Source organism: Dermacentor andersoni, chromosome 6, assembly GCF_023375885.2.
Source record: "Dermacentor andersoni chromosome 6, qqDerAnde1_hic_scaffold, whole genome shotgun sequence".
Taxonomy (NCBI): domain Eukaryota; kingdom Metazoa; phylum Arthropoda; class Arachnida; order Ixodida; family Ixodidae; genus Dermacentor; species Dermacentor andersoni.
Window position 1 is genome coordinate 36392724 of NC_092819.1, and position 22323 is coordinate 36415046.

The 22323-nt window shown below is 45.5% G+C and overlaps 1 protein-coding gene across 4 annotated transcripts; it reads left to right on the forward strand.

The window, feature by feature from the left end:
- Window positions 1-7935: 7935 nt before the first annotated feature.
- On the forward strand, window positions 7936-22217 carry LOC126521884 (vascular endothelial growth factor B-like). Of its 4 annotated transcripts, none has more exons than XM_050170613.3 (6): window positions 7936-8262; window positions 14938-14986; window positions 15264-15484; window positions 17312-17434; window positions 20999-21162; window positions 22091-22217. In XM_050170613.3, the coding sequence occupies exons 1-6, from the start codon at window positions 8110-8112 to the stop codon at window positions 22119-22121; spliced, it is 741 nt and encodes a 246-aa protein (XP_050026570.3). In that variant the 5' UTR covers window positions 7936-8109; the 3' UTR covers window positions 22122-22217. The 4 variants fall into 4 exon arrangements, with proteins under 4 accessions (XP_050026570.3, XP_072144802.1, XP_072144800.1 ...); XM_072288700.1 differs by lacking the exon at window positions 7936-8262 and adding an exon at window positions 13921-14789; XM_072288701.1 differs by lacking the exon at window positions 20999-21162 and having other exon boundaries at window positions 8013-8262.
- The last annotated feature ends 106 nt before the right edge of the window (window positions 22218-22323 follow it).

Sequence of the window (22323 nt, forward strand, 5' to 3'; positions counted from 1 at the left end):
ATAACTTTTTTTTTTTATGAACTTGATTAAATCATACTTGACGAGAGGCAGTTTGTACGGCCATGTACGGCTGTTAAACCCAAACTCAGGTCGAACACCCATTCTTCGGCGCACCGCCTCCATTCTGGCTGAATGCGCGGCAGACATTCGTTTTGGGCGTATTTCTTGCGAGCCCTCCTGCACTTTCCTGACCGTGGCTGCAAGGTGCTGCAGTCTTGCCGAATAATAATTACGCGCCCGACGGGGATTTGATCGAACCTCGTCGCCCAAGCACAACAGGCCCATATGCTCTAACCATTAGGCCACGATCGCAAGCATAGAGTTTCTATGATCGCACGTATATAAGCTTTTATCGTGCCAGATAATCGCCACGTACTCCACGTGTCACATTGTGTAGAACAGGCGCGCGTGGGCATGTACTACATACGTGCGCGCGCCCAAGGCGCAAGAATGAAATGGGCTAATTTATAGCATTTGATTAACCGCTTCACGAAAGCTTCGCGCTTCGAATAGATTCCAGGATGCGCTGTTGGATCTGCATTTTTTTTTTCCTTTTCATATCAATAAAAAAAAAAAATCCGGCAGAATTTAAGAGAAAGCTGTAGCTCGGGGCTACATGGGAAAGGAGAGCCACGGGAAAGGCGAAATCACGGGGAGAAATCGTTTTTCGCGGCAACCACTGCACGAAATTTGATGAGGTTTGTTGAATTTAAAAGAAAAAATCTAGTGACTTACCAGGAATTTTTTTTTACTTAGACCGTCACTTGTTTATAGAAATTAATAATCTAATGCGGACAAAATTGATGTAGTGTACATGGCTTTTGCAATACCCTTGTAAACAATGTTAACAAATTCACGTAAAATATAAATTGATAAATAAAATTTTACAATCGGAAAATCCTATATGTCGCGCACCATATCGTATTTGTTCCTATATATATTGCTACACGCGTGTGGTGTTTGATTGTTTGAACGAGGCGGACTTACCTGGCCCTTTTCCTCTTTCTACCTCTGAGAACAGGTGGATCGCTGTGGTCACGGATTACGCCACGCCCTACGCCATCACCCGAGCGTTTCCTACAAGCTGCGCCACAGATGTCGCCAATATGCTTCTACGCGACGTGATTTTATTACATGGAGCTGCGTGACAACTTCTCACAGACCGTGGCCGGACATTCCTATCAAAAGTTATCGCAGACATCCTGCAGTCCTGTGCCACGAGGCACAAGCTATCCACGCCATACCATCCGCCTTACACCGTGCCATCCACAAACAAATGGTCTCACGGAGCGTCTCAATCGCACTCTCACAGACATGCTCGCGAAATACGTCTTTTCAGACCACACTGACTGGGACCTCGCTCTACCGTTTGTCACATTTGCTTATAATTCCTCGCGCCACGACACAGCCGGTTATTCCCCATTTTTCCTTCTGCTCGGCCGAGAACCAGCACTGCCCCTCGACACAACCCTCTCTGTTCACGCGGCACCGACCAGTGAATATGCACTTGACGCCATTGCCCGCTGTGCCTACACAAGGGAAATTGCCCGTGACCGCCTTCTGAAATCCCAAGAGAGTCAAAGGCGTTTGTACGACCTGCGACACCGAGACGTGCACTTCCCGCCTGGTTCTTTGGTGCTTCTATGGTCTCCATCGCGTCAGGTCGGCCCGTCAGAAAAACTGCTGTCTCGTTACACAGGCCCATACCGAGTGCTTCGTGCCGTGACTCCCGTCAACTACGAGATCGTCCCTGACGCCCCATCTGCTTCCCAGTCCAGTGATATCATGCACGTTACACGACTGAAGCAGTATCACCCTCCCAGTAATGACATTTACATGCTGCGGGACGTCGCTTTTGCCGCCGGGGGATTATATGCTACACGCGTGTGATATTTGATTGTTTGAACGAGGCGCGTGGGCGCCATCACTCGAGAAAAGAGAAGGAAGAACGAACTGGCCTCGCACTGTGAATCCAACCGGTATGCGCTGCAACCGCTGTTGTAAATATAACCTGTAAATAGTTTCTCGTCTTACTGACTGGTACTTCGCGTAACTATATATATACATATATATATATATATATATATATATATATATATATATATATATATATATATATATATATATATATATATATATATATATATATATATATATATATACAATATATATATGAATGTTTGATGTTTTATGGCGCAAGGGACATATATATATATATATATATATATATATATATATATATATATATATATATATATATATATATATATATATATATATATATTCCAACTAGCGCCCGCGAATTTCATAATTCCATCACTCCACCTAGTCTTCTGCCGTCTTCGATTGCGTCTCCCTGCTCATGATAGTCATTAGGTAACACTAATGATCCACCGGTTACCTAACGTACGCATTACATGACTTGCCCAGCTCCATTTTTTTTCTCTTTAATGTCAATTACAATATCAGCTATACCAGTTTGCTATCTGATCCACCACCGCTCTCTTTCTGTCTCTTAAATTTATTCCTAGCATTCTTCGCTCCATCGCTCTTTGCGCGGTCCTTAACTTGTTCTCAAGCTTCTTTGCCAGTCTCCAAGTTTCTGCCCCATATGTCAGCACTGGTAAAATGCACTGATTGTACACCTTCCTTTTCAATGATAATGGTAAGCTTCCAGTCAGGAGCTGACAATGTCTGCCGTATGCGATCCAACCCATTTTTATTCTTCTATGAATTTCCTTCTCATGATCATGGTTCTCTGTGATCAATTGACCTAGGTAAACGTACTCCTTCACAGACTTTAAGACCGGCTGGTGATCCTGAACTCTTGTTCCTTGCCCGGCTACTCAACGTTATCTTTTTTTTTTTTTTTTTGCATATTAATCTTCAACCCCACTCTACCAGTCTCTCTGTTAAGGTCCTCAATCATTTGTTGTAACTCGTCTCCGGTGTTGCTGAACAGGACAATGTCGTCTGCAAACCGAAGGTTACTGAGATATTCGCCGTTGATCCTCACTCCTAAGCCTTCCCAGTTTAATAGCTTGAATACTTCTTCCAAGCATGTATTGAATAGCATAGGAGAGATTGTGTCTCCTTGTCTGGCCCCTTTCTTTATAGGTATCTTCTTTTCTTGTGGAGAATTAAGGTGGCTGTGGAATCTCTGTAAATATTTTCCAAGATATTTAGGCAAGCGGCCTGTACTCCTTGATTACGTGATGCCTCTATGACTGCTGGTATCTCTACTGAATCAAATGCCTTTTCGCAATCTATGAAAGTCATACAGAGTGGCTGGTTGTACTCTGCTGATTTCTCGATTACCTGATTAATGACATGGATGTGATCCATTGTAGAGTATCCCTTCCTGAAGCCAGCCTGTTCCCTTGCTTGACTAAAGTCCAGTGTTGCCCTTATTCTATTGGAGATTATTTTGGCGAATATTTTATATAATACTGGGAGTAAGCTAATGGGCCTATAATTTTTCGATTCCTTAACGTCCCCTTTTTTGGATTAATTAGCACAATGTTATAGGAACTAAAAGTATTTTGGTACAGGACGTACAAGATATTCCAATAGAGCTGTCCGCTTTAGATTCTCTAACGAGTGCAGCTTACAGAACTGCGATATCTGTTCTTTATGCAGAGCTACAGATTTGTAAACTGCGTGCTTCTATTCTTTCAACCTTGCCAATTTTTGAAAGTTCTTTTCGAGAACGTCAGGCCCTAAATCAATATTACGCTTCCAACAGTCACTACAATTTAACTTTCTCTTTCAATTGCAACAAATATCGCTAAAATCGGCTCAGTGGTTATCTCAGAAAAGCGTTTCTGCGTTTTACATGTATTTGAATAGGCGGCATCGCAGTTGATTGGGCTCGAGCTAATGCTTCCTCTTAAAGGGCTCCTCACCAGGCCAGATAGCAAATTTTGGTTATACCCTAGAAGTTGTTACGTTCCCGCTAAGGAGTGGTTTGCGGCAAGAATTTTTCGAATTGGTTCATTAGTAGCCGTGATAGAAATATTTGAAGTGCCGAGAACCCACGATTTCAGGAGGCGGGCGTCACCGCCAACATAGAGGCCTCTTCACTTGCCCCCATCTAGCCACCGCAAGCAAAATTCCTTTCCTGCGTCGTCCCATATCCGGAGCCGAAGGATAGCATGACGCTACGTCACGGGCCCCGTCTTCTTTTCTTTCACTCTCATGTTTTTGCTGAGTGGCGCACTTCCGGTGACGGTCTCGCGCGCGAGCTGTTGCGTCTGTCTCGTTCCGCGCAGCGGACTATGGGGGTCGAGCTCCACCACTGGAAAAGTTGGCGCCACCGTCGGCGTGACGTGGCATGAGGGATCACGTGGACACAGCGGCCGCGTTGGCTGCTTGGGAAGCGCTGAAGCGAGCTGAAAACGAAAGCTTAAAGTCCCACCTGCGCTGCGGTTCTGATTAAGTGGTGCGGATTTTCCGCCTTGGGTGTCTGCTTGACAACATTTGAAATCATTGTAATAGGTAGTGGCTGCCTTTGGAGGCGTGCAACATGGTAGGCTACTGCTCGGTGCCGCAGTGCCGGACGTACGCAATGGAGCCTGGTATCAGCCTTATTCATACGTAGTCCCAGGACAAGAAGCTGCGTGGAACTTGGCTCGCGAAACTTAGAACCGGCAGACAGCCATAGGCTACAACGCGGGTATGCAGCAAGCACAGACACGAGGAATATTTCTGCTACGGCGCCGGGACTGCGATGTTCGGTGAGTAGCAGAAAACGCGGACTGAGACGTTCGCCCACGCTCGTTGCCCGGCTAATGTCACGACGGTTTGGCCTATGAACTTGTTGATGCTAGACACTGGCAAGTTTACTGGAATGGAAAGGAAGTGGTAAGAAGCACATTAAACAAAGGCATGGCATATGGTCTTGTTTGTGTTATGAATTAACGCACTAGATTACGAAAAAGAAGCAGCGCGAAATCGCCCGCTGAGTGCATACAGTGCGACGCAACTTTAGCATTAATATTGAAACGTCCAAAAATTTAGAAAATGAAATTATTGAATAGTCGCGACGACATATCACAGTCGCCGGGTAGGCGTAGAAGTCCCTTGTTAAAACGAAATTGTTTTTGAACAGCTCTGATAACGTCCACGCAACAATGGTTGCTTGTGGATTGTGAAATGCTTATATTCTGCGGCCTAAAGCTCACAGCCCGGTGCAAAAACGCTCCCAGTGAAAGCGAAACATTGTGCGTGGACACGCATGCAGACGCGCAGTCGGTCACCGCGAACCCGTGCGATCGCTCCATGCATTGAGGCTTCGTTCTGTTATGCGCCATTTGGTTATACAGACCGCCCTCTATAAGAATGTATTTCACATATTTTGCGCTCAGCGATTGCCGACCTTTCACGCAAGCAGGTTCGGGAGGCTCCATCGCGGCGACTGCGCGCAGTGCCTTTCACTTTACGTATTCGGTAAAGTGATAGCGTCTGTAAACGAATCTGTGCTTTCAGTTTGCCCATGATTATTATTTCGACAGTAATAAAGTTCCCTCGTTTTGAAAGTATTTACAGAAATGTACGGGGAGGGCTACCGCGTGGTGTTTTTATTAAGCGCCGTAAGCCAAACATATGAGGAGCGTGCCGCGTGATCCCTCATACTATGCGAGGGAGGCGCTTCCGACAGATGGCGACTCCGTTAAGTCCTCGCCCCTAATTTTGCGCACTCTGCACGATAACAACTGATTAGAGGTATAAGTCAGTGCCACAATCACGAGTACCGAGGCAGGTGCGAGAAGATGAAATAGCATGATCGCGGCGCTGAAACACGATAAAAAAATACATAGTTTCGTTATCTGCGTGCGACAGCACGACGTGGGAACAAGCGGACGAAACGGAAGTACATTTCTCTTGCTACGGTACGAAGTAAAAAAAAAAAAAACACGCGGACATTCGGTTTGCATGTTTTATTATTTCTCTAAACATTAATTTGCCAATGAAGCAACAGTTTAAGCAAATAACTGATGTTTCCTTGAATAATTCCCGATATAACATCACAGCACTGTCATGTACGTACATGTGTCCATAGGTGGCGCCCGCGAGGAGTAGGGCAAGTAGGGCACAAGGGGGCAGAATGGCATACGGCGTTTGGTCATGGTTTGGTCATAGTGAACTAGAAGGAAAGCCTGTTCACTATAGTTCGGTTTGAAATTTAAGCTCTTTTCGCGGCGCGTGGGCATGTAATACGTAACCGACACGATCGTTAGCGCGCATTGCATGCACTGCGTGCACATAAAGCACAAGAAATGCAAACGTTGAACATGTAGGGAAAAAAAGTGGAGGACGCTTACGCTTCGCCTCTAAGAGTGGAACGCGATAACATTCAAGGATCCCTGACTGGCTCCCATGCTTCCCGGCAATTGTAGCTTATGTAACCGCAATGGTTACCGGGAAACTTGGCAGCGAACGCTACGCACGAAGGCGAGCTTTCTGGTAGAAACGCGGCCTCTTGCGTTGGCGGTTCCGGGAGGTAGTGCGCAGCCGCGCCAAGAAAAATGATACAATTTTCAGGTTTCTGTTGTTGATTCTCACTTTTAATATTCATGCTAGAGAAGATTTAACATAAAATGCATGCGCTGTCAGTGTTTTGTTTCACGACATTGGTTTGTGGGCTGTCATTATCGAAATTCCGAGGAATAATTTTGTCAAGAAAGTAAGACAAGGTATGAGTAACTTTGGTGACAGAAAGGTGTGCATGGCATTATAACCCGCATATACCGCATGTCATACAGCAAGGCGTGGCATATATACATATGCTATAAATACACGCGGAAATTTTCACTCACGGACAACTCCACCGACACCGGATTTACGGCGACACGGAGCCCTTAACGCTATCACGTTAAAATAAGACTTGTAGCGGTATGTGCATGCCTGTGTGCACAACGCATGCATCAACGTTACTCGTAAGACCTGTCGCAATATGTGTATGCACAGTATATGCATCAACCTTACTAGATCTTTGGTTTGTACACCACGTGCGGTGCCCATTGCATACGTAGTCGTGTGGGTATATACAAGAAATAGATTATCAGCATTTTTAAGCGAAGTTCGAAAATAAGAACCGCGGAAAGGAAACTTGAAAAGAGAGGAAAATGAAGACTATAGCCAAAGATAGTAGGCGACAGGGCGAATAAGAATACAGTCTCAGTAGAACGCGTGGTATTTCAAAAGGAGCTTTCGTAAGAATATTAAAGCACGAATTTATGCTATAATCTCGCACTATCTGCTAGTGCAGGGAAATATTTCTACAGCTGCAATTACAACGATCGCTACGCGGGTGTATCTGCGAAACGTCTTTTGTACCTCAAGGGCGCGCAACGTCTATAATGTACATTTCATTCTAACTCGACGTTTTAAACCACTTAATTTCTAAGGGCCCCCGAGCTCTTACAAATATCCATTCTTTTTTTGTTGCTTTCCGCTTAGTCAGGAAACAGTGTCATACATGCACTGTTCCATTCAGCGAAAGGTGACTGGCGCTTTTTCGCTCCCTTGACGAATAGTTCTTTGCCTCCCCCCCCCCCCCTCCTCCTTTCCTTGATTAGCTCTGCAACCAGGGCTGTCCACCCCCCATATAAACGGCAGTATCCCTGCGAAAGGATTTACGAGCTGAGATATCTTTTTTTTTTTTTTTTTTTTTTCAGCTCGGGGCGAAATACAGCTAGCTCAGGTTTAGCCACCTAGACGTACGTGAAATTCAGAAATGACCGCCGATTCGATTTGAATAAAGTTGGTCGCATTTCAAGGCAGAATGCTGAATTCCACCGGTTGGTGGAAGCAAGAGTTTTCTATGTCTCGACGTTTCCTGTAGATACGTTCAAATATGGTACGCAGCAGGCCGTCTTTAAAACGACTCCACCTGTGTTCTCCAATTAACAGCCAGACACACAAAGACGCATCCGGAGAAAGACCACTTCAAGAAGCACGGGCCTCGGAAACGCGCCACGCCGACGCTATATAGCAGGCGTACACCCGTACATACGTTGCCCTTCCGGCGCAGTATCCGTCGTGTGGCCTTGGCATCAGCGTCCGGGAATCCGCCAGGCAGACGTGCTCATACGTGGCAGCGTATGTATGGTGCGGGTACTCATACCCATAATAATGCACGCCTCGCGGCTGGCGTTGATCTTGCACGCCTTGGCGGTTACCTCGGTCGCTGTTGCGCGCATATCACGGAAGGAACTTTACCGCGAGATTCTCAGGCAGCTGGCACCCAGCGGCCACAAGGTGAGTGGCGAATTGTAAGAATGACCGCGCGTACGCATACCTGGAATTTACGATATGTGCAGATCTATAAGTAGGATTCCTTTCGGGAGCAAAAAAAAAAAAGGGGGGGGGGGGGATGCACGAAAGAATTCCGACATGCACGCACTTTTTTTTTTTTTTCCCGAATGACCTGGTCCAAATTTCGATGGGTCTTTAGACTCGTGTTAGTAGTGCTCTATGTTCCCTGGCTTCAACAACTAGCTTTGATAGCGAAGCAGAAACGGCCAAAAAAGAAAAGTTTGATGACCAGCCAAACAGGAGTGTGGTTATTTTAATAGAAATGAGGACTAATAGAGTTCTATGCACTGGACCGTATACAAGGTGATCATTTTTAAGTTTTACGGAATTTTTAGGAATCGCCTGCGGCAGATGGCATAATGCTTGTCATTGAGCTCGACTGAGGCGGCCATTACCAACACGAGAAATCGGAACACATATTCAAGAAATTAACGAGAAATCACCAATTAACTTCTTGATTAATTTACCCATAGTGCAATAACCCATAGTGCAATTTATGAATAGTAGCCATTGAGCTTGCAGGACGTATCCACTTGAACTGAATCTCCAGAGTGACACCAGTTTCGAGACATTTTCCCAAAGTGCGGTACGAAATACACGGCCGTTCCAGCTGCTTCAATTTTGTGCTTCATTGTATAACAGAGCGTTTCGTTATAAAAGCAAGTGGAAAACAAAAGTGCATTTTTACGGCGAGTTTGATGGCGCATATCTCCAAACTGGCGTCATTCTGGAAATGCATTCCAAGTGGATACGCCTTGCAAGCTCGTCCGCTACAATTGTTAAATTGCAACATGTGCCGTAAAGTAATTAATTCAGAATTAGTAAATTGTAGTTAACTAGTTGAATAGGTGTTTCGAATTCTCGCGCAAGTATGAAGTCCGCCTCTCTGAATAATCCAGCTCAGGGACTAGAATTATGCTATCTGGCAACAGGCTATCTTTAAAAATTCCGAAGAACTTAAAATTGATCACCCTGTATATACAGCGTCTATATATATGGAAAGCTCGCGCCTAAGAAAAACGCTTTCTGTCCCGTTCCCGGTCATTTAAAGCGAGAACAGTGCACCTAAAGGAAGATAGACTCTGTGCTGTGTGTCTGTCTTCACTGTCTTCGTTCTGATATCGAGCGCACGTCTTTCGTCGGTGCAGTTTGCCTGTTTGTCTATCACAATCGACGTCGCAAGAACACGTAAGAATGACACGAGAAAAATATAGGGTGTCCCACGTAACTTCATTGAGCCAAACTTTAAAATATGTAAATGCCACGTATAGCATACTAAGCATACTAGAAGGATACTAATTATTTTTTTGCATTCCACCTAGTTACATAATTATTCTTAATTAGCTAACTTCTCAAACATCATAGATGAAAAGCACCAATGAGAATATTGTAGAGCAGCATGAGAAACTCCCCCTACAGCCTTCCAGTCACACTGCAATTTTTCGTGTATTTGCAGGCTTCTTTTACGCTTGGAAAAACACTTTTGTGTAGCACGTATTGAGCAACAGAAAGCTGCGTCTGCAGTTTTTCATGTTGCTTTGCAACTTTATCATTGACACATTCAATTATAATTTTTGAGTTCATTAAGACTAATCATGTAATTAGGTGCCGAGTATCTCCAAGCGACGGCACACGTTACCTTGGTTCTGAATTGAATTCTGTGGTTTAACATGCCAAAACCACCATTTGATTATGAGACACGCCGTAGTGAGGGTCTCCCGATTAATTCTGACCACCAGGGGATCTTTAGCGTGCCCCAAATGTAATAGCCATAGTACAGCAAGTCCAGATCGTGGTATGCACAGTGCCATAGGTGCAAGGACGGAACGGAGAAATTGCCAAGGACGTTGTGGCTGTTAATCGTGAGATAAGAAAGCTAAGCCAGGAGAAAGGATTTGAAGTGGCAGACATAAACAGAGAAGTGCATAGAGCAGGCTTTGGCGGAGGCTTTACACGAGATGGCATCCACTCTAATGGAAGGCTAGGAGCCGAGATCGGCTGGCGCCCGGCAGGTTGGGCAGTAGCTTTTTTAGGGGGTCCACTGCGCCTCAGGGCGTAGGGGTAGGTAGAAACAGTGTAGAAAGTGCAACAATAGAGGCTGACGCCAATAAAATGGCCACTAGGAGGTCCAGGAAGAAAACTACTAAGAAATTTAACACCAGGATCAGGTACATAAACATGCAAGGCGGTAGAAAGAGAGCGAAGTGGTTAGAAATAGAATAGCAGTTAAAGGACGAAGAAGTAAGTGTATACGCCTTATGCGAAACACATCTCAGGGATCTAGAAGACCCACCGTTTATTGAAGGCTACGCCTGGGAAGGGAGCAATAGAACAACAACGGAGAGGAAGGGAGGAGGAGTAGGTATGCTGATACATCAAGGAACAAATTGGCAAAGAATAAAGTTAACTTGCAAAGATCATGTCTGGGTGTCAGGTACAATTGCCGGTAAAAAGACATGGCTATGAGTAATATATTTAGGGACAGGGGATAAATGCAGGCAAGAGAACAAGGATCTAGTGAAGTGTCTCAATGACGATATAAAGCAGTTTGGAGAAGGTGCCGATATTTGTCTGCTGGGTGACATGAATGGCCACATCAAGGATCTGGATGGATACACAGATTGTAATGGGAAGTTGATGCTAGACTTCTGTGAGCGACACAACCTAGTTATAGTAAATAGAGAAACTAAGTGTGAGGGACAATTCACGTGGGAGTCCCGTAACAGACAAACGACCATTGACTACTGCTTAATGTCGCAGGGGTTGTATAGCAAGCTCGCAATAATGGAAATAGACGAAGAGGCGAAGTACAGCCTCGGAATTGATCATAAGCGTATTAGTCTACAGTTGGGAGCCCTGCTCAAAAGAGAAATGCAGGGAAGTCTAAAAGAGTACGCAAAATTAAATGACGAACAAATAGCGCAAATAGCGGCCGGCATAGAGGAAGCAATAGAGAAACATCCCATGGAAAGGTGGGATTTTAATCAGTTGGGATTTTAATCAGAACTACTCATTAGTACAAAAATAAAAGAAGTAAAAGGAGTAAACCGCTGGAGAGGAAAGAGGAAGCCACGAAGTTGGTGGAATAAGGAAATTACGGAGGCCATCGAATAACGACGGTGGGCATCTCGGGAACACAGAGAAGCAAGGAGGGCGCAGTTATCTGAAGAGGAAATAGGCCAAAAATGGGAATATTATCGACAAAAGAAACAACAAGTGCAGGTCCTCGTCCAGGCTAAAATAAAGCAGTCCTCTGATCGCTGGCTGGTTGAAGTTCGCGATGCAACTAAAGGGGGGTCAAGAAAATTCTGGAACCATATAAGCTGGCTGGGTAAAGCGAATCACAGAAAGCAGGAACAGATTCACGATGCCGAAGGAAATCGTTTAGAGGGAGATGACGCTGTGAATTACATTGGTTCAGTTATAGCAGAGTCATTTAGGAAAGACGATAGGGTAATCGCCCCAAATGAGGGAGCAACACAGGATAGCGTAATAGAAAACAGCTTAGAACTGACCAATCTTAACTGGAAAAAGGCGGAAGCAAATGTTCCGAAATGCACGTCCGCGGGGATAGACAAAGTCCAATCAAGTTAATTAATGAACTTGGCCCAAGAAGCAAGGAAACGCTGATAAAAGAATTGGAGGCAGTCATAACAAATGGGCGAATTCCGCACAGCTGGAAACAGAGTAAAATGAATTTGATTTATAAAGGGAAAGGTGATAAGAAGAACACAAAATCCTTCCGACCAATTACGATAACATCAGTTATATATAGGCTGGCGATGCAGGCGGTGAAATTAAAGATGCAGTCATGGGTAGAAAGTAATAGAATACTCGGAGAACTTCAGAACGGGTTCAGAAGTGGTAGGCGCTTAGATGATAGCCTGTTCGTGCTTACCCAGTGCATAGAAATAGCTAAGGCGGAAAATAGACCTCTGTATTTAGCCTTCCTGGACATAAGCGGTGCATACGACAACGTGAACAGGGAACACCTGTGGAACATATTAAAAGATGAAGGTATCGGTCATGAGGTAATTGATTTTCTACAGGAAATATATCGAGAAAATAATGTTGAAATTACATGGGAAGGAATTAAGAGTACGACAACTGTCGAGGTACACAAAGGATTAAGGCAAGGTTGCCCTCTATCACCGCTGCTGTTCATGCTTTATATTATAAGTATGGAAAGAAGGTTACAACGAAGCAATCTAGGGTATAATCTGTCGTACAGATTAGGTGGAAAGGTTGTTGAACAACGACTACCGGGTTTAATGTATGCGGACGATATTGTACTGTTAGCAGATAGCCAGGAAGATTTGCAAACTCTGGTTAATTGCTGTGGAGACGAAGGAGACAGTTTAGGTTTCAGTTTTAGTGCAGCTAAGTCCGGTGGGATGTTTTTCAACGATACAACTGATCAGGAGCTTACAATACAAGGCCATGAAATACCCCGAGTGGCCGAGTACAAATATCTCGGGGTATGAATAAACAAAGGGCAGATGTACACGGAAAAGCACGAACAGTCTCTCATAGCAAAAGGGCGAAGAGGTGCCGGGATAATGAAGCATAGGGTATGAGGTATGAGGTACTGAGAGGTATTTGGAAGGGAGTAATGGTGCCGGGGCTTACTTTCGGGAAGGCGGTCCTGTGCTTAAGGGCAGAGGTTCAGTCGAGACTAGAAGTAAATCAAAGAGCTGTGGGAAGATTAGCGCTAGGTGCCCACGGGAGAACCACAAACGAAGCAGCACAGGGAGATATGGGCTGGGCATCGTTCGAAGCACGGGAAGCTCAGAGTAAAACCCTATACGAAAAACGTCTGAGGAAATTGGACGATAACAGGTGGACAGCTAAGGTATTTAAATACCTATACAGAAAGAGCGTTGACTCACAATGGCGGAAAAGAACTAGGAAGCTAACCAGTAAGTATGCCAGACACGAGGACGAAGAAAGACAGAGCATTAAACGACAGGTTAAAAACGCGGAAGGTAAAAATTGGATAAGTTCAATGGGAAAGAAGCATAGTGTGGAACTATATCGATACTGGAAACAGCAGATCAGGAAGGAAGCGTTTTATGATAACTCAAGAGGCAGTGCCCTACTCTTTGAAGCTAGATCAGGATGTCTTAGAACGCGGAGCTATAAAAAGAAATTTAACGAAGAAGAATACACATGTACTGTGTGTGGTAAATATGTAGAAACAATGGAACACCTCATACTAAAATGTGATGGTATCAATCCCGATGTCGATGCGGCCACAGTCACGCTTCCCGAGGCCCTAGGGTTCAGAGATAATAATAGTCATGTAAATAAATATGCGATGGAAATTAGCAAAAGGCGATTGGAGGAATGGCGGCTCAGAAGCAGAGGTGACATAAGGTTAAAAGGGTAGGAAGGCGTATTTGAAGAAAATCGAGAATTTCAATAACACACAACACAGGTAAATAAAAATAAAAGGCAAAATAGAAATCTGAGCATGGTGACAACTGCCATTACCCCGTTTCAAAGCGGACGCTTCTACCTTCCATCAATCCATCCAATGCACAGGACACAGGCAGGCGTTGTTGCATTTCGCGCCCATCAAGATGAGGCCTCCGTGGTCGGGATTTGACCTGCGACCTCGTGCTTAGCTGCGCAACACCGTAGTCGTTAAGCCACCGGGGCAGCTCTACCTTGGTTCTGTCCAGTTACAAAATTGGGGCCCTCAAAATTGCCGCGCAACTGGCCGCTCGAGGCACTTTGCGTGTATTCGAGGGCGTCTTTTAACGCTATCTCCAAGCGGCGGCAAACGACGTTACCTTGGTTCTGTCGAGCTACGTGGCATTTGCACATTTTTAAATCTTGGCGCATGATAGTTGGTACACCCTGCACATACTTATATAGTAAATAGATGTTTCGGTACGCACCATGTAGTCAAAATGATCATAGTTCTCAGTTACGGTTTTTTTTTTTTTTTTCATCTCCGGTGTTGAGTTAGCTGTCGCAGGTTTCAGGTTAGGGGCACGCGAGCACATGCGCGGTACTGTGGTCCCAAGCGCTAGCGGGCCCCAACGTTTGCGTCCCCATAATCTAAGCTCTCCAATGCACAGCCTCATGGGTAAGGAGTCGCCAGAGCGTTCCATGAGACAAACCAGCACCCGACCATGATCGGGTGTAACAATTTTAGTGTTTACACACTAAAAATCTTTACACCCTTTAGGGCTTACCTTGTAACGCTCACTTAGCTCATCGGCACTCCCTTCTGCTATAACGCTCTCCACTTGCATCCTTCATAACTAACAGAAGTACGCGCTCGCATGTGAAATGACTTGGGGGCGTGCGCACAATTCGGGGTACTCGTGAGTGAGCATGCAGACTTATGGGGCCGCCTAGACTACCTCCGCGGATTCCTGTACTGAATGGACATCCCTCGAGGTCCGACCTGCCTTCAATTTGCCTCCTCAAACCAGACCATGCGCGGCGTTCTGCCTCAGGTGATCTTAAAACAATGTGCTAAAGAAAGATAAGAAAACGAGAACTATCTAGCTCTAGTCATACGTAAGGTATATGGCCGTAGCGTCGGCTTGCATGGTGCCGCTTTTGCCGGCTCAATGTGTGCGTTGCGTCACTTGCGACATGCAGGAGGCAACCGGTTCGGGCCACGCCTGGTACGACTACCCCGACTTTCACGGTACGTTACCCTCCGGATCCATCTGCCAGATTCACTTACCTAATTAGTCGCCACCTCTGAGTAACCTCCAAAAGCTGAACTACGGGAAGATAGACTTCCTCGCGACGCCGACTGAATGGGAGCGTCACGGATGGAGTGCATAGTCGAATGGGCGATGCGCCTTCCTGCCTTCTCTGGAACATGCCACCGGGTCTCGTTATGCTTGACACGCCCTACACTGGGCGGAATCGGCGAGACCGACCAAACATGTGTAACACGCCCGCGGTCGTGCGTGCAGCTGCGCCCGGTGAAGAGGAACCGTCTTGCGTGGCGGCGGCGGTGTTGGACGAGGACCGGCGTGCGACATGCCGGCCACGCAAGCATCTCGTGCCGTTGCCACCGGGGCCGCCCGAGGTGCTGCGGTTCCCGCGACTGGTGGAGCTGAAGCGCTGCGAGGGGGCTTGCGACTACGTTAGACACCAGTGCTGGCCCACGGTCAAGCACAGCGTCAATATCGAGGTGCGTCGTCCCCAGCAACCCAACACTTATATGTGCATTCGACCGACTCCTACCGCGCTTCCAACTCGGTTTCCAGCGATGAGGAGCCCTCTCAAGATTGGAGCCTGAGAAATCATATTTCAACCAAACATTCAGCAGCTCAGAGCAATCGAAACAGACAGTTGATCGATATTCTGTAGGATCTTGGTAGGGCTTCCAGAATTCCCAGTTCAAATATAAGAGCGCCTACGAGAGCTCCGAGCTGGACCAGACCACGGCTCTCTGAATGAACCAGCTAGGCGAATATGATCCGAGTGCTCAATTTTGAACAGCTGAGTGTAAGCCACCTTAGAGCTCTTGAAAGTGACCAGTACGTCAAATATACCATTCGTGATTCACCCTTGCATCCCAGCTCCCAGAGTGCTGATGAACACGGGGAGATCTCTCCATCCCATATCACAACCCTATTTTCCAGCCTCTTGCTCAGTATGTCAGCTTAATGTGTTGGGTAAGGCATGGTTGACACCAAAAATCCGCAGCCAGAAGCTCCGGAATTCCAGCGAAGGTGTTGAAAACCACCACTACAACTGCCGAGGGGTATGTGCGATGCCTTATTGTTTTAAAGTAATGGTAGTAATGGCAATCTTGGCACCACGCCACCGCCGTTTCTTTTCCCTTGGCTACTCCTCGTATTCATGCTGCTCCTAAGAGTTCTAACTATGCATTAATTGTCTACCCATAGTGGTGCTGCAACAACAATGAAATCGGTTGCTAGCTGGTTCAAAGGGTAGTGACGTCACTCTTCATGTGCAAGCTGCCGTCGCCGCCACGGCGACGGCAGCTTGCGCAACAGTAATTTTTACTGGGAAACGTATACGGGGAGCGCTATGTACTTTGCATTGTTATCAGGAGTGCCTTATCATCATGTTGCAGTTTGGATGCTTGTTTTGTGCTTGTTCTTTATTGAAAAGAATGCTGTGCTGCATGTTGTATGTGCGATACAAAAAAATGTATGCACTTTTCGCTTCAATCGCCAAAGGTATCTTCCTTGAGGACGCGGCACCAAAAATCCCGACCAACTAGAGGCTAACAGCTTTCCTGTAAAACCCACTTTCTACGTATCTTGCATGATGCATTTATCTTCCAAGCTCGGCTAATGGTGCAATGCATGGCGTGCTATGCTTTAGTTCCATGGCTCTGCCACTTGCTCTGTTCACAATGAAACAAAATACAGCACTCCTTTCCCTCTTCTTTGTGTTGCCTGCACTGTTCTATGACTACAGTAGGGATTATAAACAAACCCAGTTCACAATGTTGGTATCTATAATCTAAGAGCGAATTTACTTTCAGTGTAACATGCATAGCAAAAACTTACTTTTGCTGCAATATGGGCAAGTTCAGAGTATGATGATCTCGTTATATTTCCAACCGTGTGGGGCATGGCGGCAATGCGTAACCAAGGCAACATTTAATTTGAAAACACAGCAATTAAATGAACGATTTCATTCAGTTTCAAGATATATCGTTCTGGGCCAAATAATTCATCTATGGATTGGAATGATCGATTTCAACGTCCTAAAGCTAGGTTGTTTAACGTGCACCCAAAACAAGGTACAGGAGTATATCTGTTTTACACTCCTACCAGAATGATGTCCCCTGGGGCTGGGAATCCAATTTCCGACTTCCTTCTTTTTCTGTCAATGGGGGCAAAAAGAAAAGAATGAAATGGAAAGGAACACTCTTGGTGTGCTTTTCAATAGCCATGTGCTTTTAGGGCTCCACTATTTTTACGGAAGGAAGCTAATTGGTCCTTTCAAAATATATTTTGTGGTACTACATTACGTGCAGGTGGTGAGAGTGAATGTGACCAATGGTAAGGTACAGGCTCAGTGTGCTGAGGAGATCATGGAGGAACACACTAAGTGCAGCTGCAAGTGCCGTGCTGAGAAGTCCCACTGCAGCCCAAATCAGGTGACCATGAACTGCATCTGCCAAGGTTGCCATTAGAAGGATGCCTACATGCATGCCTACAGGTCCTGATGGCAAGACACTCCCAGAGAAAGTGCCACTATGAGGGATGGGCTTTCAAGGCCGGGAATGTTAGATCATGAAGCAATGACCAAGGCGATGCAATGATATGGATATTTATGATGGTTTCTCTTAGGGAGTATAATGACAGCGGGTCATTACGCAAGTATTGCTTGACGTTTTCTCCATTGAAAAGTAATAATGGTCGAGGCGAAGGCAGAAACGCCTTACTGCACATAAGTACTTTGTTGATGTTTGAATTACGTTGAAAAATAAACTTGATGTCCATAGTGATATCAGTGAATGTGATGACAATGAACACCAAGACAAAGTCAGTACATGAGATTTACACGAGCCACATAGAATGTTTCTCAAATCTTGTGGCCTCAAACATGCAGTGCAGGGAGAGCCAGTATACGATACACTAACTTTAGCAATTTTTCTTGTAACTTAGCTCATGCAACGTCGCATGTGCAACAGACAGGCTGCTGGTCCTTCTAAGCATTCAATCTAGCAGTGCTCTCATGTGTCCAGCTTTCCTATCTGTGTGGCGTGCATGAGCAACCAATAAGCTGCACACAAATAAGTTTGTTGGTCAGCCTACTTTTTCTTTGTTTTGATTCAAAAAGAAATGTCAAATTGTTTTTTTCTGCTTCGGCAAAAGCAGATCGAATGAGGCTATATAAAGCAATAATTGAGCCCTTCACCTAAGTGCGTTGTACATGTAAAAATTACAGCAATTGCTTCATGTAAAACGTGGTTTAGACCACCTCTTTTATAGAGGAAGCTGACTATCAATTTGTGCTTTTACCAACAGTAATTTCATTTTGAAGCATTACAACTGTAAGTATCAAACAATGCCCTCAAAGGGTTCTATATTTAACGTGGAAGAAAAGGAACAAAAAATTAGGAGGATGCTTAAGCTCCGCCTTTAAGAGTGGAACGCGATAGCATTCAAAGATCCCTGACTGCTTCTCACGCTTCCCAGCAACTGGAGCGTATGTAACCGTAATGTTTACCGGGAAATGCTGGCATCAAATGCTATGCACGAAGGCGGGCTTTGTGGTAGAAGCATGACCTCTTGCGTGGGCCGCAATGTGGTGTAGGCAAGCGCCAGCTGGAGGTATTGAAAGGAACCGGGTGCGCCACTCCGTGGCTGCCGAGACACCCACGCGTCGGCATGAGCAAATGGCTGATGCCGCGACCGGTCTGTGAATTGTAGAGACGCTGGAAAAGGGTTCTTTTTTTGGTTCTTGTGTAACACAATTATCTTTTCTCATATAGTCAATTTACAATCGGAGAGCTATCATGTCTGTAGTTTGTGTGTACGTCGTTAGTTTATAATTTTTTCACGTATTTTAGCTTGAGAAATTCAATTAGTTCAGTAAATTTCTTGCATCACATGGATAGTCTGGGTATGGGTGGCTTGAAGATCTTTTTGCTGAAACGACAACATTTGGTGTTTGTGTCCAACACAGACACCAAATTTTCTGTGACACGGGCTACTTAATGCTGTCGTGTTTAAAAAAATGCCGCAAGAGAGGTTGAAAAAGTAGCACTAGTAGACAATTACAAGCAAACTTTCATAAGTTGTGTAGTGTGACAAACAAGTTTCCTTATACTGGCACATACAGTCGTGAGCAAAAGTGGAGACCACGGCCCTGGCCGTGAAAGCAGCTGCGAGGCCGCAACGCGGCGATGCTACCTCGCGCCTTGCGCTAGCTTCGAGAGTGTCCTGGGAGACGACAAACTTCACCCTTGCACTTGTGCGGTTGCTCTGTTGCTGACGGTCATGGCGAATGGGAGCGTGCATCGCAAAGTACCTAAAGTCTCTGAAGGGAATGTAGGGCGAACTGTGTCCATCCTCCTCTGTTTTCGGCGTGCCTTGACGTTTATGCGTCGATGCCGTGCCTGTACCGGAAGCTGTTGGAAGGCACGTGTGGCTTCCACTCATGTCCCGAATCATTAGGTAAATCCTTGTATCCAACACCTCCTTCATATAGGTATTAAAAATGGTTGGCACTCCCAGCTCTCTATTGCCGTGAGAAATAAATAATCTGAACATAACATTAAACTAGTACTTAGGAAAGTTGCCATTAGCGACAATAACACCAGTAGCTCGTAGAACACAGAGGTAGAACATGAGTTCTATCACAAATACACAGCTGGAGTGGCCATCAGTAGGTGCAGATCTGAATTCAGATCTGCACCTACTCCTGCACCCCATCAAACACGTGTGGGGGCTGATCAAGAAGCAACATGCAGCCTGGGATCTCTACATAGCTACACTGATCAACTGTGGACTGATGTAAAAAAAAGAATGGCAGACTCTTTGTGCTCGCCCTGACGTTGTGTGATCACTGTTTTATTCAATGCCATGCCGAGCTGCTGGTGTAACTGCCGTTAATGCAAATTCACTAAGTATTAGTTTAATGTTACGTTCATATTATTTCTCGCAGCAATAAAGAGCCTGTGAGGGCCAGACATCTCTAATACTTATTTGAAAGGGGTACTTGAAGTGAGGACCCACAGTGCCTTGCATTTCACGCCTCGACGTATTCGTCTCACCTAACGATTCGCAAGTCGAGTGGAAGCCGTGCGTGCCTTCCAACATCTTGCCGATACAAGCACGGCATCAACACGTAACCGTCAAGGCGTGCCGAAAACGGAGGAGGAGGGAATCAGTTCTCCCTACTTTCCCTTCAGAGACTTAGGTACTTTGCGATGCGCACTCCCCTTCGCCGCGACCGTCAGCAGAATAGCAACCGAACGGTGCACTAGAAATTGATCAACTGTGATAACCAGCCGCACAAGTGCAAGGGTCAAGTTTGTCGTCTCTTGGGACACTCTCGAAGTGAGCGCGTGGAGCGAGATAGCAGCGCCGCGTTGCAGCCCCGCAGCTGCTCCCGCGCCCGAAGCCGTGGTCTCTCCACTTTTGCTCACGACTGTACATTTGCAAGGTCAGTTGTAAATACAGGCTCTCTGTTTTTGCAGTAAACAAACTTCTACATTGACCCGGAAGGTGCCACACATGTACATTGTGAAAGCTTCATTTGGAAATCAGTGCCTATGTCATCTGCTTTTCTTTTCAATTTTCCTGTATTTGCGGTGCCATGCCAAGATGTACCAACTAGCCTGACTCGGCACCACATGATGCAGTTCCCAGAGGCAGTTCTAAAGGGAAGCATGAGGCACCGATCCTCCCAATATTTCTTCTTGCCCCCTCATTCCCCGTGGGAGCATATACAGTAACTATATCATCGCCCCCCTTCTAACACCAAGGAGTGCCAAGTGATGAAGAGCTTTCCTGCTTTTTCAACGAAAATAGAGAACCATGCACTGCTCAACCATCCCCCTTTCCTTCTTCAACAGAAAAACTCTGGCACTGCCCCTGGCATTTCTTGAAGTTCATTCAGGCAAAGCTTTACTGTAACAATACTGCACTATGTATACGAATACCATTGCTGTCCTAGCATGTCTTGAGACTGAACTGTGCCGGTTTTGCAGGTGTTTGTGCCATCAGAGTGTGCGTGCCTCTGTCGAGACCACCAAAAGTTGCATGAGTGTGAAAGGTTGGGCCAAACGTGGGACCCAGTGCAGTGTATGTGCACTTGTACGGAAGGCGAGCAGGACTGCTCCACGGGCCACTATTTCAGCAAACGAGAGTGCAGGTACAACAAGTGTGCAATATTTTGAAGGCCAGAAACTTTCACAGCACCTCTGATAAACCAATTAAGTGTACATTAACTGTTTAAAGTTTGGAAGTGAACACAGTGCTTGAAGAAAAGCTACACTGTTTTTACTTTCAGTGTCGTGTTTTTTTTTCAGGCGACGCACCTCCAGTATGGGGTTTCTTTCTCAGATGTTATGAAATGAACATTGATTCATTTTTGGTTATGCAGGAGGAAACAAAATGACACAGATAATGGGAAATGCTCTCTCGCTTTGGTCCTCGCATTACTATCTGACGTCAGTGACATGGCGGGACAGAAAAGCGGAAATGTACCAGTACATCAGTGACACTGAAAAGGTTAAAGGCTAACTGCAATGGAATTTCGCTCTAGCTAAATTTGCTATATACGAGTAGCATGTATGCTACTAATGAAGCAATCTTGGCAAACCTGAAGGGTAGCAGTCGTGAAATTTTCTCATAAACAGCCTTCAAATACCATCTTGGCAGACAATGCACACAGCTGGCCAGTGGATGCAACACAAATCTCGGCCCATAGCTTGCAAGATTTTCAGCGTGCCGCGGGCACCAACTAATCTCAGAGACCGTGCTGAGGATCCACACTGGTTTTCAATGTTCTAGGTTCCACGTCATTTCCGGAAGGTGGCAATGGCGGCAGCTTTTTCATTTTAAATACCAAAGCCATCCATTTTTGCGAGCTTCTCACAACACATATAGTTGTATTTCAAATGGAAAATTTTTCATGGTAGTTGCTATATATATCTACACTATCTGAAACTTGGCTTTTTATGCAGTCCAAAATTTTGTTGCACTTTGCCTTTATCAGCCCAAGATGACAGTGCCTCTTTGTTTCTATGAAAATAATTTATTATGCACCAATGATCTTCATTTCTCTTGCCTCTTTTCAGATGCGTGCCAGTTGAAGACTACGGTTTCTAGTTCACAATTCTGTCAACGATAATATTGCAATAAGATTTCCTCTGCTGCTGTACACAGAAACACATGGTTCTTCACAATAAAAATTGTGATACATTACTTGGCAAGACTTGAAATGATAGCATTAACAGGACGATGGTGTCCTTGTCCCAGTACACTATCTCAAATGTTCAGTTCAGCTTCTGTGAAAGGTCACACTGCTTGC